Source organism: Vigna unguiculata, chromosome 10 (genome assembly GCF_037176805.1).
Source record: "Vigna unguiculata cultivar grain cowpea cultivar isolate G323 ecotype 2 chromosome 10, ASM3717680v1, whole genome shotgun sequence".
In the NCBI taxonomy this organism is placed as follows: Eukaryota; Viridiplantae; Streptophyta; class Magnoliopsida; order Fabales; family Fabaceae; genus Vigna; species Vigna unguiculata.
In genome coordinates, this window is record NC_140801.1 from 20,445,213 (window position 1) to 20,462,659 (window position 17,447).

The 17,447-nt window shown below is 40.0% G+C and overlaps 1 protein-coding gene and 1 long non-coding RNA gene across 6 annotated transcripts; one reads left to right on the forward strand and one right to left on the reverse strand.

Annotated features, from left to right (window-relative positions):
• Nucleotides 1-225: 225 nt before the first annotated feature.
• On the reverse strand, nucleotides 226-3,874 carry LOC146882319 (cytosolic enolase 3-like). 5 transcript variants are annotated; one of them, XM_085667945.1, is made up of 7 exons: nucleotides 3,650-3,803; nucleotides 3,482-3,548; nucleotides 3,318-3,347; nucleotides 2,644-2,714; nucleotides 2,416-2,532; nucleotides 2,132-2,184; nucleotides 226-448 (listed from the first exon to the last, which is right to left on the reverse strand). In XM_085667945.1, the coding sequence occupies exons 1-7, from the start codon at nucleotides 3,719-3,721 to the stop codon at nucleotides 424-426; spliced, it is 435 nt and encodes a 144-aa protein (XP_085524071.1). In that variant the 5' UTR covers nucleotides 3,722-3,803; the 3' UTR covers nucleotides 226-423. The 5 variants fall into 5 exon arrangements, 4 of the variants coding, with proteins under 4 accessions (XP_085524071.1, XP_085524072.1, XP_085524073.1 ...); XM_085667946.1 differs by having other exon boundaries at nucleotides 2,106-2,184; nucleotides 3,650-3,802; XM_085667947.1 differs by lacking the exon at nucleotides 2,416-2,532 and having other exon boundaries at nucleotides 3,650-3,874.
• Nucleotides 3,875-13,723: 9,849 nt separating this feature from the next.
• Nucleotides 13,724-15,426, forward strand: LOC114172936 (uncharacterized). The gene is made up of 3 exons (XR_014985117.1): nucleotides 13,724-13,815; nucleotides 14,107-14,173; nucleotides 15,289-15,426. It is a non-coding gene; the product is annotated as an uncharacterized LOC114172936 (long non-coding RNA).
• The last annotated feature ends 2,021 nt before the right edge of the window (nucleotides 15,427-17,447 follow it).

Genomic DNA, 17,447 nt, shown 5'->3' on the forward strand with positions numbered 1-17,447 from the left:
GAGTACTAAAAGAACCTTATCCTATGAATTTTGTGGACTTTGTTCAATTGCTTATTTATAAATGAAATTACACATGAAACTACACAAAATCAATACACTAATAGAATAGAAACAACCACCAAACTCATCTGACTCTCAACTTAAGTATAAATGAACATATACATGAATAGAAACTGCACTTCACTGTATCCAAGAAATTAAGATATACATATATGGAAACTAAGATGATCTTGAAATCCATTATTTTCGTCATAAAATTTTTAAGAGTAAATACAAATTTTTATTTTATTAATGCAAATAGGACGATGTTGCAATATTGGTATGTGACACACATGCATGCACAGTCTTCCACTGTTTTTCACTGCCACTGCTTAAATTACTACTACATCTACCAAGAGTATGCTTAAATTGGATGATGTTGCCCTAATCCATTGTCAAACCACAATTTCTGCATAATAAGAAAACACGAAAGTAAAAAAAAAAGAAAAACATAATTGATCAGGATCTACATATATATGTCATGCTAATCTCTACACTACCCATGGCATCATGTGAAAGTAAGTCAAAATAAAGAGGTGATTAGTCAGATAACACTTGCATTTTAGTTTACAACTAGTATAGAAACCTAAGAGTTGATATAATTATTTTTTGACTTATAGTTTAATGAGTTTGGTTGCATAGGAAAAAAAGGTAGAGAGTGTCGTAATAATTGTACCAAAACTCTTGAATTTACTAATGTACATGGAACTATGAGGTTAAATGGGAGAAGATGGGAGGAATAGGAGGCCATGAAGAAAACCAACTTACCAAAACAAAAACTCTAATAGCTAAAAATTGTTAGAACTACTTAAAGACTTTCAAAACACTTTTTCACAACTCAAAACAACTAAGGAAACATGTAACAAAGCTCGAAACAGTAAAAATAAAATCAAAACAGATTAAACAGTTAGTGAAATTGAAAAATTCAGCAAAAAAGGGTTAACATAGAGGTAGGAAAACTGATTAGTCCATTCAAAATTCAAAACAGGGAATTAAACCACTATTATATACTATTAACATGATCGAAACGAAAAAAAAAAAGAAAAATAGTAAACTGATGAAAAAGCAATTCAAACTGAAACAGTAAAACTGGAACAAAACAAAGAAAAAAATTTGACTCAAATTGACTTAAAGATCAAAGCAGTATACAAGATAGGAATTACAATAGATTACAGTAATGCTAAAGGTTTTTTGACCAAAATCAACAAGTTTTTAATTCAGTGATTGTAATTTTCCAATTTTATTCGTTACAATTTACTTTATTTTAAAGAAATAATTCCTTTTCACAAAATCACTGATCTTCTTTATAAAAAATGGAAGACAATTGTAACCATTCAAATGAATGTTTGTCAATTTCTCTACAAACAGAATGTTTCAGAATGAAACATAGGTCTTAATCAGAACCTCACATTATATAACCATCTCAAACTTTTAAAGGTAGTAAGTATAAATATAATTTTCTTTTTAAATATCACGATCTAATTTTACATATAAAATAGATTTTCACTATGAATAAACTAAAACTTTTAGAAACTATAACTTATCTGAAATTAATGTTTATTCAATTTTCTTAGCAATCACGGTCAACATTTATTTGTATAGCATAATAGAGAAATGTAAACTCTAAAAAGGGCATGACCATGGTTTAAAACAACAGAATATCATGGAATCAATTATAATTTTGCACATAATTAAATTCCATAAATACATCTTTTACTAACATGTGCCCTTCAATTTTATTTTCAATAGTTGAAAGAAATTTAAAGGGAATGAAAACCGTTTTCAGTATGGATAAATTCGCATGCATCAGATCATTGCTTGTTTGCCATTGAAAAGTACACTTAGTATATATAGTAAATAATTATTGAAGGAGGTCCAATAGAGAAAATAAGGAATGTGAAGATTTATGCTTAGGTGACCTACTTAACACTATACATTATTTCCATTACTCACCAGATATAACCATCCTAAAAATTCTTTGCAAGTTAAAAGAAAAAGATCCCTAAAGATGAAATGTAAAAGCAATAAGAAGAATAAAAATAAAAGAAGAAATCAAGCAAAACCACCTTTAAGTGATGAAAGGTCCTAGTACCTTCTCAGTCCTTCCTCAAATTTGCTTGCTCCAACTGGGAGAACCATGATTTTCTAATAGGAATTATAGAAGAAATAAACAACAAATTGATAAAGTTATGCTTAAATGATTAAATTTGTGTTGAATGAAAATCTATAAGCTAGTTACCATGAAAATGTATGAGCCCCAGGTTATTTCACTATTCATTACTTTGTTAGATGAAAGGGACACAAGCCTAATGGAGGCAAGACAGGTAGAACACTAACGACAATGTCTAAGAAACTAAACTCCAAAAGAAACCTTACTTGAATGGCCATAGTACTCCCCAAATGTTTTCCACCACTTATTACAGTGAAGGCGGGAATAAGAAGTGTTGGGTTGGTTTTTCCAGACAAGTCAGTAATGTGCTTGTAAAGTGGTACCTGGTATGCTTTTGCTTTTATTTTCATGATATCGTGACTGAACATATATACTTATTTCCATATTAAAAGTTAAATGAACTTACAGAAATATTAATTGACAGTTATACATACCTTCTTTTTAGTAGCACCAACTTTACAAGCAGCAATGGACACAACTAATATAGTAGTGGCTCCAAGTTCCCCTGCAAATAACATTAGAAACAAAAAAATATAAATGCACCACCAAAATTATAATAGATTCATTAGTCCATAAAATCAGATAACATAACAAAGCATTCCTTTATCCAAAATACATTAAGAATTGGGACCACTTCTAGCTTTTAAAACGCTTAGCGGCATATAAAGCGCCAATGAAAACTTTTGCACCTTAATAAACCATCTAGAGCAATACCACATATGCTAACATCAAACATCAAAATTTGTATTCTTCTTCCATGACCCACTTCAGTATTCTGGTAAGAATTAAATAATTTTTATTTCAGTTTGGTAATTAAATTCATATAACTCTCCAAATAAAGTTTTAAATTAGGTGATTGCCTTTCTCTTATAAAATTAGCATTTGCAAAGCATAGTGAACCGGGACTGATGCGAATCACCAAAATGCTCAGAGTGCTTGTGGCCATAGTATATAGACTAACATCACAAAATGCTTTTGTTCTTGGAACTTGGCCTAAAACTTCTATCCCTGGCCTGATTGATTGTATCAGTATCTTTGCAATGGAAATTGACAATCACGGAACAAAACAAGGGAACTTAGGGCAAAATCAAGAGATAAATAAACGAACCTATTCGTGGTGAGAATAGTGAGAGACACACTGAAATCAAAAGACATAATTGAATTGAGACGAAAATAAAAGAATGGAGATCGAAAGAACGACGAAATTGAAAGCAATGAAAATGAAATCAAACAACGACGAAATTGAAAGCAGAGAGAAAGGTGTTTATTAACTAATTTCAGGGAGAACAATGGACTCGAAAGAGAGAACGTCTTCCTCGTAAGACACAAGCCACAACCTCTTATGACACGAACGATAAAAGCAAAGAGATGAAGTTAAAATTGAAATCAAAAGAGATGGAACTCAAAAAAACAAAAATGAAATTGAAAGTCACGGTTTACCTTAAGTGAAGAGCACGAACCTCTTTCTTTTCCTAACAACGAGTACATTCTTCCTTCTTCCAAAGCAAACATGTTTCTTAAGCCATAGAGAAAGAGAAAAAGTCACTTCCTAAAATACTCAAATTAAAATTTTAAAAATTACAAGATAAAGAAAATAAGTTGGCAGGGAAAACCTCTTATACGTAAGGGTTTATAAAACCCCAATTATGTATATATTTTAGTGGAGGTTCTTGAAACCCCAATTAAAATTATAAATTCTTGTAGTGTACTTTGGTACTTGAATAAAACCTTAACTCTAAAGTTAGGTTCCCACATGTAAGGCCCATTTTTAATTGTTCTTTTTTTTTTTTTTGTTTGTTTTCAGCCCTAAAGGTTAGTGGGCTGCCCCTAAGTGGGCCTAAGGCTGGCCCAACACATATACCCTTAAGTCTGCCCTAAAACTTAGGGTACCCTACGCTTTCAGAACCTTTGCCCTTACCTTGAGCCGCAGCCGCCACACCTTCTGCTAGGGTTCCGCCCCCACTGTCGTTGAGCCAGTTCGAAGCTTTCTCCTACCCCAGGTACGTACTGTGGCTAGCTCATACTTGTCTCTATCGTACTTTTCGTCCCCTCCATAGCTAGGGTTCCAAGTATCTCATACTGTGCTTCTGTCTCGCTATCTCTGCAGTTCTTCCGTTCGTTCCTTGAAGCTGTTGTACTCGTACGTTCAGTAGCGAGGGCGAGTCGGAGCGTTTTGCTAGCTTGAACCCCAGGTACGGGAAGCTAGGATTCTAGTTTCGAGTCTTTTTAGAACTGTTTCTGCGTTGGTTGTTGATTTCATGATTGGATCTGTTGTTTTGATGTGTGGAAATGGCTTGCATGTGTGGTTTGGTTCATTTTCATGGCTGTTACAGTGATAAACAGTGACGAGACCTGTAAATCTCGCCCAAGCGAGTCAATCTCGCCTAGGCGAGATGAAACAGGGAGCTCGCCTAAGTTTTTTGCGCGAAACGTCGCCCGGGCGGCTCGCTCAATTTTTGAGCGAGCAGGCAACTCGCCCAAGCGAGAGGGATCTCGCTTAAGCGAGATCCCGTGTTGCCATGCCCTTGTTTTCTTTGTACTCTCGCCTAGGCGAGAGGGAGGCTCGCCTGAGCGAGCACGTCTCGCCTGAGCGAGACCCCTCAGCCTGAGCGAGGTGCTGGGCGAGATGGTGCTATGTTTTGGATGTTTGATGGTTCCCGAGTGATCTATTTTGGTTGAGTATGATTGTATGATTGTATGATGAGTGATATGTATATAATGGAGCATGAGGTATGTTTGGCATGATGCATGAATTGCGTATGACGGGTTGGGTATGATATTGGCATGTGAAATGAATGAATGGGTTGGAACTAAAGGAATACGTGATTAATATGAGATGAGACCCCAGACTCATTGGGGTGGTGATGATCAGATGTATGGATTTGAGATGTGATTGATATGAGGATTAAACTTCAAGGGTTGATATGGAATTGTAAAATATAATTTAATATTCTCTTAATTGCTGATTTATGAATGTTGGTCCGTGTCAGCGTGTAATTCCTTGGGGTCTCTAGGTGAGACCTCCGGGGTCGCGTTTCAGTGGTCGGGACGTAATTCCATGGCCCCTGCTAGTGGGTGTTCATGGTGGTGCCCCATCTGTATAACTAGGTAAGGATTCAAGGTAAGGTTGCATCCTGACACTCCGAAGAGCCAGTTAGTCTCACTTAGAGCGGACTGACTCTTGTGGTGGGAGTAGCAGGAGGCCTGAAACTCACTAAGGGCTAACCTTGTGGTGGGGGAGATTTGCTTCATTGCAACACTGGTAATACATGGCTCAGGATCGAGCAGCTCAGGTTCGAGCAGGGGTACCCACACAAGTGCAAGCATCCGCTGAATCCGACCAAGTTATACGTATCCGGATGAGTCGAGTCGAGTCGTAGTGTATTGAATGAAGAGTCTTAACATGATTGGTTGCTATGTGGATGAGATGATGAATATATATTGGATTGCACGTGGAATATGTTGTTTGGCTCTAGCTTACCCGTTTTGTTGTATGTTTGTGTTGTATGTGGCCGTTTTTCATTGCGATGATCGTCAACTTGGTTGATGGGAGCAGTCGGACGAGGTTCTCAGGGTCAACAAGCGAATGGTGATACCGCTGCTTAGCCATCTGGGCTGGAGTTTTCCTCGTGTTTTATTTAGGGCCGTGGCCCATGTATTTCTTTCCGTATTTCTACGCTACATTCTACGTTGTGTTCGTATTCAGCTTTCCTTTATCGGCATCGTGGTGTGCCTAGTTTCGTAGGGGTAATGTTAAGGACCCCAGGACTGCGTTGTTATGCTTTTATCACGTGACGTTTCCTTTAATTTTACGTATTAAATTAAATGGGACGTTACATTTATGGTATCAGAGCGGTCATTCCTTAGGTCTATGGACTTGGATGTCCGCTTAGCTTCTCTGTGTATCTTCTGAGTGTTCTTAGTTAAATTCTTGCCCTTATCGAGCCTAACCAAGTGATTTTCTGTGTGCCAGTGGATTATGGCACCTCCTCACCGAGCTTCTCAGTCATCCCAGGGGGACACATCAGATATCGCCAGAGCTATAGAGGCGATGGTAGCAGCTATGACGCAGCAGAGTGCTGCGATGATGCAGCAGCATGAGGCATCCATGCAGCGACAGGCGGCGTCGCTTGAGCAGCAGCAGGCAGTGATGCAGCAGATGGAGGCTGCGAGGGTAGCTGCTGAGGATGCTCACCGGCAGCATATGGAGGCCCTCCGCCAGATGGAGGAGAGCAGGACGACGACACCTGTGTTTGGTCCTGAGCCGCGACATGCAGTCAGGGAGTGGAGCTTGGAGGACTTTTTGAAGCACCACCCAGCGAAGTTTGATGGGAAGACTAGTCCTGACGCCGCAGACCAATGGCTGAAGGACTTGGAGCGCATCTATGACGCCAAGATGTGTCCTACGGAGGACAGGTTGGCGTTCTCGGTCTATATGCTCACGGGAGAGGCAGAGCATTGGTGGAGCAGCACCAGATCCATCCTAGAGGAGAGGGATGAGCCAGTGACGTGGAAGACTTTCAGGGAGAGATTCCTCTCCGAGTACTTCCCAGACAGCATCCGGTACGCCAAGGAGGTGGAATTCCTCCAGTTGACCCAGGGAGGGAAGACAGTAGCAGAGTATGCTGAGAGGTTTAAACACCTCAGCCGTTTTTACACACTGCCGCTTGACGAGGAGTGGAGATGCCGAAAGTTTGAGAACGGGCTTCGCGGTGATATTCGCTTGATGGTGGCGCCCTTGTCCATCAAGGATTTTGCCGCTCTGGTAGAGAAGGCCAGAGTGATGGAGAAGATGAAGCGCGAGGTGGAAGGCCAGCGCCCACCGCAGTCACAGCCGCCCTAGAGGATAGGTGGACCATCTGGGTCCAGGCCTAGACAGGAGGAGCGGAGGAGACCGTATGATAGACCACACCATCAGCCTCAGGAGTCTAGGAGCTTTCCTCCGCAGCAGGGTCGAGTTCGGTGTTACTCATGTGGAGGACCCCACCCGAGGTATGCGTGTCCACGTAGGGAGGGTTACCGCCGGTGCAACAACTGTGGCAAGGAAGGCCACTTTGGAAGAGATTGTCCCAACCTTGCTAGGGCAGCGACACGCCCTCCAGTTCAGACACCCCATCAGCATCAGGGGAGAGACAGAGGCAACAGGCCTCAGGCGACGGGCAAAGTCTATGCCATGACCGGAGCTGAGGCTACAGGTTCAGGTAACCTTGTTATGGGTTATTGTGTGATTTATGGAATGAGATGTTGTGTGCTATATGATTCTGGAGCGACACACTCTTTTGTGTCTTTTGCATGTGTGGAACGGTTGGGTTTGCCGGTGCGCGAGCTGCAGTGTGAGCTTGCGGTGTCTACTCCGGCGTCGGGTTTGGTCAGGACGTCGTCCTTGTGTGCTAGGCTTCCAGTGGAGGTAGAGGGGCGCAGGTACAAAGTGAACTTGATCTGCCTACCTCTACAGGAGCTGGAGGTAATCTTGGGAATGGATTGGCTCTCTGCCAATCGCATTCTGATAGATTGTCGGGAGAAGAAGTTGTTGTTTCCCCACTCGAAGGAGCATGAGTTGGTATCCTCCCAGGATGTTATGAGGGAGCTAAGGGACGGTGCGCAGTGCTACGTGATCTTCACACACATGGAAGTGGAGAGAGGAGAGACGACGTTTGTGATACCAGTCGTCCAGGACTTTGTGGATGTGTTTCCGGAGGAGGTACCAGGGTTGCCTCCCAGTAGGGAAGTGGAGTTCTCCATTGATCTAGTTCCAGGAACAGGCCCGGTCTCGATGGCCCCATATCGTATGGCTCCGGCAGAGTTGGTAGAGCTCAAGAAACAGATAGAAGATTTGATGGAGAAACAGTTCATCCGACCCAGTACTTCGCCTTGGGGAGCACCTGTGTTGTTGGTAAAGAAGAAAGATGGGAGTTCACGTCTGTGTGTGGACTACAGGCAGCTGAATAAGGTAACTATCAAGAATAAGTATCCGCTCCCGAGAATTGATGACTTGATGGATCAGTTGCATGGGTCATCGGTGTTCTCGAAGATAGATCTGCGATCGGGTTACCACCAGATTTTGGTAAAGGCCGATGATGTACAGAAGACAGCCTTCAGGTCGAGGTATGGCCACTATGAGTATGTGGTTATGCCGTTCGGTGTGACCCACGCTCCAGCAGTGTTCATGGACTACGTGAACAGGATCTTCCGACCTTTCCTAGATAAGTTTGTCGTGGTCTTCATAGACGACATCCTTATCTACTCCAGGACTCAGGAGGAGCATGCAGAACACCTGCGGTTGGTGCTTGGTGTTTTGAGAGAGAAGCAGTTGTATGCCAAGTTGTCCAAGTGTGAGTTCTGGTTGGACGAAGTTCAGTTTTTGGGGCATGCGATATGAGCACAGGGGATTGCAGTGGATCCAACGAAGGTCGAGGCAGTGGTAAAATGGGAAAGTCCTAAAACAGCCACAGAGATCAGGAGCTTTGTGGGGTTAGCAGGATACTACAGGAGGTTCATAGAGGGATTCTCCAAGATTGCGGCACCTTTGACTTTGCTTACCCGGAAAGACCAACCCTTCACCTGGACGGATAAGTGTGAGGAGAGTTTTCAGGAACTGAAGAAGAGACTGACCAGTGCACCGATACTTGTGATCCCGGATGTCGGAAAACCGTTTGAAGTTTACTGCGACGCGTCTCATCTTGGACTTGGTTGCGTCTTGATGCAGGAAAAGAAGGCAGTGGCGTATGCTTCACGACAGCTTAAGGTGCATGAGCGTAATTACCCCACTCATGACCTTGAGTTGGCAGCGATAGTTTTTGCCTTGAAGATCTGGAGGCACTATCTGTATGGTGCTCAGTTTCGGGTGTTCAGCGACCACAAAAGTTTAAAGTACCTGTTTGATCAGAAGGAGCTGAATATGAGGCAAAGGAGGTGGATGGAATTCCTGAAGGACTACGACTTCGAGCTTCTATATCATCCGGGAAAGGCAAATGTAGTGGCAGATGCTTTGAGTAGGAAGACGGTACACACAGCACATCTCATGATAAAAGAGGCAGAGCTACTAGAGAAGTTCAGAGACATGAGGCTACAGGTGGAGTTGGGGTCCGAGTCCATTAGGTGTAGTACTCTTACTATATCTAGTGACTTCTTGGGCTCGATCAGAGAGAGACAGTTGTTGGATGCTAGTCTGAACAGAGTTAGAGAACAACTTGGATCAGATGAGGCTAGAGATTTTGCTGTGAGTGATGATGGCATACTGAGGTTTCGAGGCAGAGTATGCATACCTGATGACGCCGAGTTGAGAAAGTTGATCCTTGAGGAAGGACACAAGAGCCGTCTTAGCTTGCATCCTGGCATGACTAAGATGTACCAGGACCTCAAGGAAACTTTCTGGTGGCAGGGGATGAAGAAGGATGTGGCTCAGTTTGTGTCCGCCTGTCTGACATGTCAGAAGGCGAAGGTGGAGCATCAGAGACCCGGTGGCGTTCTACAGTCGTTAGAGGTACCAGTGTGGAAATGGGACAGCATCTCCATGGATTTCGTGACTCATCTTCCACGGACTTTTAGAGAACATGACACTATCTGGGTGATAGTGGATCGGTTGACCAAGAGTGCACACTTTCTGGCAATGAACTTGAGGATGTCCATGGCCAAGTTGGCCCAGCTGTACGTCAAAGAGATTGTGAGGTTGCATGGAGTACCTTCGAGCATAGTTTCCGACAGAGACCTACGATTCACATCCCGGTTTTGGCAGACGTTGCAGAGTGCTATGGGTAGCAAGCTCACCATGAGTTCAGCGTATCACCCTCAGACCGATGGCCAGTCTGAGAGGACGATCCAGTCGTTAGAGGATTTGTTGAGGACTTGCATATTGGACCATCTGGGTGCTTGGGACGAGGTATTGCCTTTGATAGAGTTCACCTACAACAACAGTTTTCACGCGAGCATTGGCATGGCGCCATACGAAGCTCTTTATGGCAGGAGGTGTAGGACTCCTCTTTGTTGGTATCAGGATGGGGAGGCAGTGTTGGTTGGACCAGAGTTGTTAGCACAGACCACCGAGAAGGTGAGGATGGTGAGAGATAGGATGTTGGCTTCACAGAGTAGGCAGAAGGCTTATGCGGATCGCAGGAGGAGGCCCTTGGAGTTTGCAGCAGGAGATCATGTGTTCTTGAGGGTGACCCGAACCACGGGCGTGGGAAGGGCTCTCCGCTCAAGGAAGCTTTCACCCAAGTTTCTTGGCCCGTATCAGATCACGAGGAGGATTGGACCAGTGGCTTATGAGATAGCTTTACCTCCGCAGTTGGCGAACCTTCATCCGGTGTTTCATGTGTCACAGCTGAGGAAGTACGTGTTCGACCCAGCTCATGTGTTAGAAGCCGAAGATATACAGATCAGGGAGGACCTCACAGTGGAAGTACCACCCATAGCTCTTGAGGATAGCAAGGTTGAAGAACGTCGTGGAAAGACAGTCAGTCTCGTCAAAGTCATCTGGGATCGGAGGACAGGTGACTCGACTTGGGAGTTAGAGGAGGACATGAGAAAATCACATCCACATCTGTTTACCTGGTGAGTCTTTATTTTCGAGGTCGAAAATTTTCTTGTTGGGGAGAATGTAAGGCCCATTTTTAATTGTTCTTTTTTTTTTTTTTGTTTGTTTTCAGCCCTAAAGGTTAGTGGGCTGCCCCTAAGTGGGCCTAAGGCCGGCCCAACACATATACCCTTAAGTCTGCCCTAAAACTTAGGGTACCCTACGCTTTCAGAACCTTTGCCCTTACCTTGAGCCGCAGCCGCCACACCTTCTGCTAGGGTTCCGCCCCCACTGTCGTTGAGCCAGTTCGAAGCTTTCTCCTACCCCAGGTACGTACTGTGGCTAGCTCATACTTGTCTCTATCGTACTTTTCGTCCCCTCCATAGCTAGGGTTCCAAGTATCTCATACTGTGCTTCTGTCTCGCTATCTCTGCAGTTCTTCCGTTCGTTCCTTGAAGCTGTTGTACTCGTACGTTCAGTAGCGAGGGCGAGTCGGAGCGTTTTGCTAGCTTGAACCCCAGGTACGGGAAGCTAGGATTCTAGTTTCGAGTCTTTTTAGAACTGTTTCTGCGTTGGTTGTTGATTTCATGATTGGATCTGTTGTTTTGATGTGTGGAAATGGCTTGCATGTGTGGTTTGGTTCATTTTCATGGCTGTTACAGTGATAAACAGTGACGAGACCTGTAAATCTCGCCCAAGTGAGTCAATCTCGCCTAGGCGAGATGAAACAGGGAGCTCGCCTAAGTTTTTTGCGCGAAACGTCGCCCGGGCGGCTCGCTCAATTTTTGAGCGAGCAGGCAACTCGCCCAAGCGAGAGGGATCTCGCTTAAGCGAGATCCCGTGTTGCCATGCCCTTGTTTTCTTTGTACTCTCGCCTAGGCGAGAGGGAGGCTCGCCTGAGCGAGCACGTCTCGCCTGAGCGAGACCCCTCAGCCTGAGCGAGGTGCTGGGCGAGATGGTGCTATGTTTTGGATGTTTGATGGTTCCCGAGTGATCTATTTTGGTTGAGTATGATTGTATGATTGTATGATGAGTGATATGTATATAATGGAGCATGAGGTATGTTTGGCATGATGCATGAATTGCGTATGACGGGTTGGGTATGATATTGGCATGTGAAATGAATGAATGGGTTGGAACTAAAGGAATACGTGATTAATATGAGATGAAACCCCAGACTCATTGGGGTGGTGATGATCAGATGTATGGATTTGAGATGTGATTGATATGAGGATTAAACTTCAAGGGTTGATATGGAATTGTAAAATATAATTTAATATTCTCTTAATTGCTGAGTTATGAATGTTGGTCCGTGTCAGCGTGTAATTCCTTGGGGTCTCTAGGTGAGACCTCCGGGGTCGCGTTTCAGTGGTCGGGACGTAATTCCATGGCCCCTGCTAGTGGGTGTTCATGGTGGTGCCCCATCTGTATAACTAGGTAAGGATTCAAGGTAAGGTTGCATCCTGACACTCCGAAGAGCCAGTTAGTCTCACTTAGAGCGGACTGACTCTTGTGGTGGGAGTAGCAGGAGGCCTGAAACTCACTAAGGGCTAACCTTGTGGTGGGGGAGATTTGCTTCATTGCAACACTGGTAATACATGGCTCAGGATCGAGCAGCTCAGGTTCGAGCAAGGGTACCCACACAAGTGCAAGCATCCGCTGAATCCGACCAAGTTATACGTATCCGGATGAGTCGAGTCGAGTCGTAGTGTATTGAATGAAGAGTCTTAACATGATTGGTTGCTATGTGGATGAGATGATGAATATATATTGGATTGCACGTGGAATATGTTGTTTGGCTCTAGCTTACCCGTTTTGTTGTATGTTTGTGTTGTATGTGGCCGTTTTTCATTGCGATGATCGTCAACTTGGTTGATGGGAGCAGTCGGACAAGGTTCTCAGGGTCAACAAGCGAATGGTGATACCGCTGCTTAGCCATCTGGGCTGGAGTTTTCCTCGTGTTTTATTTAGGGCCGTGGCCCATGTATTTCTTTCCGTATTTCTACGCTACATTCTACGTTGTGTTCGTATTCAGCTTTCCTTTATCGGCATCGTGGTGTGCCTAGTTTCGTAGGGGTAATGTTAAGGACCCCAGGACTGCGTTGTTATGCTTTTATCACGTGACGTTTCCTTTAATTTTACGTATTAAATTAAATGGGACGTTACACCACACATGAAAAATAATAAATGAAAAACATTACTTATCAACATTGGTAAACTTGAATTTTAATTTCATAATAGTTTATTTCAAATAAAACGTATATTAAAATACATAACATAGTAATTCAATATTATATGATGTAATAAATAAATCTTAATATTTTTTACTGTAATATTGTTATCATTAGATCATAATATTAAATATTATTTTTCAATATTTTTTTATAGACGTCTAATATTATCATCTTTTTATAATTACTCTAGTTTACTATATTATGTATTTTGTTTTACATAATAAGGAAGTTGTTGGACGAGGCCAACAATCCACTAATTTGTAGCTTGGGCTGGACCTATCCATGAAGCGGAGTGGAGATAGGTATTTATGTTTTTCTATCTTGTTATCATATAGTCATTGGTATAAGGTTATGTTAATGTCTCCAAAACCTATTTTCATTTTTTAAAGTGTATTTTTTGTGGCTATTTGTTTTCAGGCATATGTACTAAAGACAACATGCACCTGTTGTCTTTATGTTGACCTTTGGTTTTTTGTTATTGCTGTGGATGAGCCGACAAAGGGAGTAATAATTCAGGTTGCAGATAGTGAGAAAACCACATATATCAGATTATTTCTGGAGTTCAAGCACTTGTGATTTGGATAATGGCAACATTCAATCTCAGAGAAGTATCTTGTCTCACTTGGTTAGTCCTTGTTGTTCATTATATGGATTTAGATAGATATATTATTAAAATATTAATTTTTACCGTATACTATTGTATATTGTTTGCAAGATTTACTTTCCTTATTTAAGGGGAAAATAAAGACATACATGTTTCTTATTTCAGGTCTTCTTCTTTGGAATGAAAGTAGGCTTCAATGGATTGGAAGTGAAAAATCTAGCAAGCCTAACCAACAAAAACGTGAATCCAGACTGAAGTATGTCAAATGCATTTCATTTGGTCCCCAATTAACTGAATATTCTTTAAGCCACTCTAAATACACACGGGCCATGATCTTAGCTTATTCACTTTATATTTTTTGGGGGCTGGTGGAACACTTAATGACTATCGAAAGTTTTTATTTTCCGGTTAACATGATTCAAATTAATATATTTTCTAGTTATATATATGGCCTTTTACAAAGCCAAAGTCTCCATCATATTTGTTTTCCATTTGTTATAGTTTCTTCCATGTAGATGACTTCTTAGTCATTGTGTTTGTTGTGTAGTTGGAATGCAACTTACGAATGTTTGCTTGGGACTAGAGAACCTTTCCCCAAGTCCATACCTTTATCTGTAAGTGAACATTTCCTTAAAATTATGTTATTTCCTCTTAATTTATTTCATTTGATGTACAATGTTGGCATATTGTGGGACAACGTGTATATTATGTTTTGAATGTTGGGTTTTTAATAAACTTAAATGTATTAATCATTATAGGTAACTAGTCATTGTAAAAATTAGCCGTTGTGAGTGGTTAAGGGAAAAGGGAAAAGTTGTCTAGGATAAGGGAAAAGTTGTCACATTTTTACTTGAGTCACTAGGTGAGTTCATTGTTTTTATCTAATGGCTACTTTCTTTAAAGATCAGAATTTTGTTATGTAATTAAATGACACAAGACTTATATTTAGGACATGATGGAGAAATCTATTGAGAGGAGATAGAAAAAGCATGATAAAAGATTGTGAATCTGCTGCTCGTTCAAGAGCAAGGAAACAAACGCTCTTTCATGTTATGTGAGTCTTTAATCTTTGATTAGTGTTTCCCTTAGTAAAAATCCTAATCCTGAACCATAAATGTTATAAACAGGCGTACATAAATGAATTGGAGAATAAAGTATCGGGTCTAGAAGAGGAAAATAAATGACGAGGAAATGACAGGATTAAGCGAAGTACATCTGTATAAATACTTGGGTATAACACTTTACTATAACTATATTCAATCCACATCTTGAAAATCTTTAACATTAATATTTTGAACAACATGATTATACAATCATGTGATTTTTAGATGTTTTCTTTTCCAAGCCAAAGGGCACTACTTTTCTTCCTACTTTTGCATTATCCTTGTGTTTTAGGATTTTTGTGGAAGAAACTTATTTCTATGCATTGTGATGCACAATTTTTACACCACTATTATATTTCTCCATAGATTTTTTTATTTTCTAGCAAGCATAAAGTCGTGTAATAATCTGTCCTTTTTTATATTTCTGGGCCAAGATCAGCACCCCTGCATTTATTTTCTCAACAAATTAAATGATTTGATTATGTGTGGTTGTTTTGGTGGATCACATTTCTTCTGTACACAAATCATTGATCAATCGCTTTGGACTATAATATTTGATTCTAGTATATTGAAATAAAAGCACTAGATGGAAAAGAATCCTAAGCATGCAAGTTAAATGGTTAAAGGTCTGGTGAGCCAAGAGCCTGTGTTGTTTAATGACACCATTCGAGCCAATATTGAATATGGCAAAGGTGAGGATGCAACAGAGGCAGAAGTTATAGCTATAGCAGAATTGGCAAATTCTCACAACTTCAATAGTAGTTTGCAGGAGGTAAATTATAGTGTCCTATAAACTCACTTTTTATAAAGACTAGTGCAACTATATGCACAAAATTCCGAATTTGCACTAGTTTTTAAGACACATGTGGTGTTATGAACAATGTATGAATTGGTCAGAGCAATATTTCATATATGCAGGGTTATGAGACAATAGTGGGGGAAAGAGGGATTCAACGATTTGGAGGGCAGAAACAAATGGTGGCAATTGCTCGAGCAATATTGAAGAATCCAAAAATATTGTTATATGAGGATGGCTTGATGGTGGTAATGACAACTCACCAATGACTAATGGTAAGTTTGAACATCACAATCTTGTGCTCTTTCGCTCTACAATCCATGACTAGGTACAAAACCACTGATCAAGTGCATTATTTTTCTTCCATTTTAATTGAATTGTATATCTATTGTTTATTGAAATATCTAGGAAAGAAAGTTATCATTTCATTTTGTTAGCTTGTATCAGGTTCTTTAATCACACTTTATACCTATCCTCTTGTATAGGTTAGATAACAACATGATTATCCTACAATAGTTGTAAAGTACACATTATATAGGATATATATCAAAACGATCCTTTCTATGATTATCTTTATTTTTTGGTTAGTTGTATATAAGGAAATTTTGATTCATGTGAAAGATTTGTCCAAATTTGATAGCAGCAACAATGATAATAAAATGAGAATCTCAAATGGTCATGTGGTTGGATATCTCTTTTTGTATGGACTTATTTGAAGCAAATAGTAAGATAGTGAAAAGAGATTAAAAAAGTTCTAAAAAGGAATGCTTGAAAGAGGAGCTTAAATGTATCTGATTTGTGGCAGCTTTTAACCGTAAAAAATGTGATATATTTTGTGGCGATTTTTAACCATCAAAATCTGAAATATTTTGTAACGGTTTTTAACCGTCAAAATCTGGTATATTTTGTGACGGTTTTTAACCTTTAAAATATGATAAAATATCATAAAGTAAAAGTAAATTTTGTAGCATTTTTTTTCTTTTTTGACAGCAATACCAGCGGTTATTTTTGTTTTTGTCACAAACAGTTTTTGACATGCGTAATTCTAACGGTTTTTTAAATTGTCAAAAATTTCATTTGTGACAGTTTTTAATCGCTAAAACTTGTAATTTTAACCGTAAAAAGTATCTCTTTTTTTTGTAGTGTTAACTGGGATTAACTAGCAAGAGTATAAACATAATTAATATAGGCACTACAAGAGGTTACATTTGAACTATTCGCCTAAGTTAACAATTACAGCCCACGATAGGAATAGCAATTCAAAGAGCACTCAAAGAATGAAGGCAACCTTTTTTCTTGTACATTAAGAACACAAATTGGACAGAAATGATATAAGGAATAAAGTTTTTGGCAGAGTGAACTAGACAGCGAGAATTCTGACTTTTGGAATATATATAAAATATCATTATAATATTTATATAAAATATTCGTCTTAATTTAAAAAGGTAAAATTATTCGGATTTAAAAAGAAATTAGGATTAAATTGAATTAAAATAATAAATATAGAAAACAAATAGAGATTTTTCATATAAAAAATTGATACGTGACAAAGCAATAATTTGATTCATGGTAATTTTTTTTAATTAAAGATTTTAAATTAAAATAAATTAAAAATAAAAAAAACATTGACATGTGACAGAATCTTAATTTGACACGCATCAGTTGTAGTTTTAAGAAAAATAAGTTAAAAATTTTAAAAATTAAAAAAATTAAAAAATCACGTACTGACACATAACACACAATTAATATTGTCAGTTATGCCCTAATAAAATTAAATTGGAACAAATTTTCAAAAATAGGACCCAATTGGAATCTCACGACCGTTCGGACAATAGCCAATTGCCACACTTGTAGTCATGGAGGAGGTGCATGATAGGATTTTGTACATGGAGACTCACACACCACCATAGAGTTTGAACGTCTTATTCGTTCATAAATAAATTTTTTAATGTAAAATTCTACCCTATACTACATAATTATTCATCATTA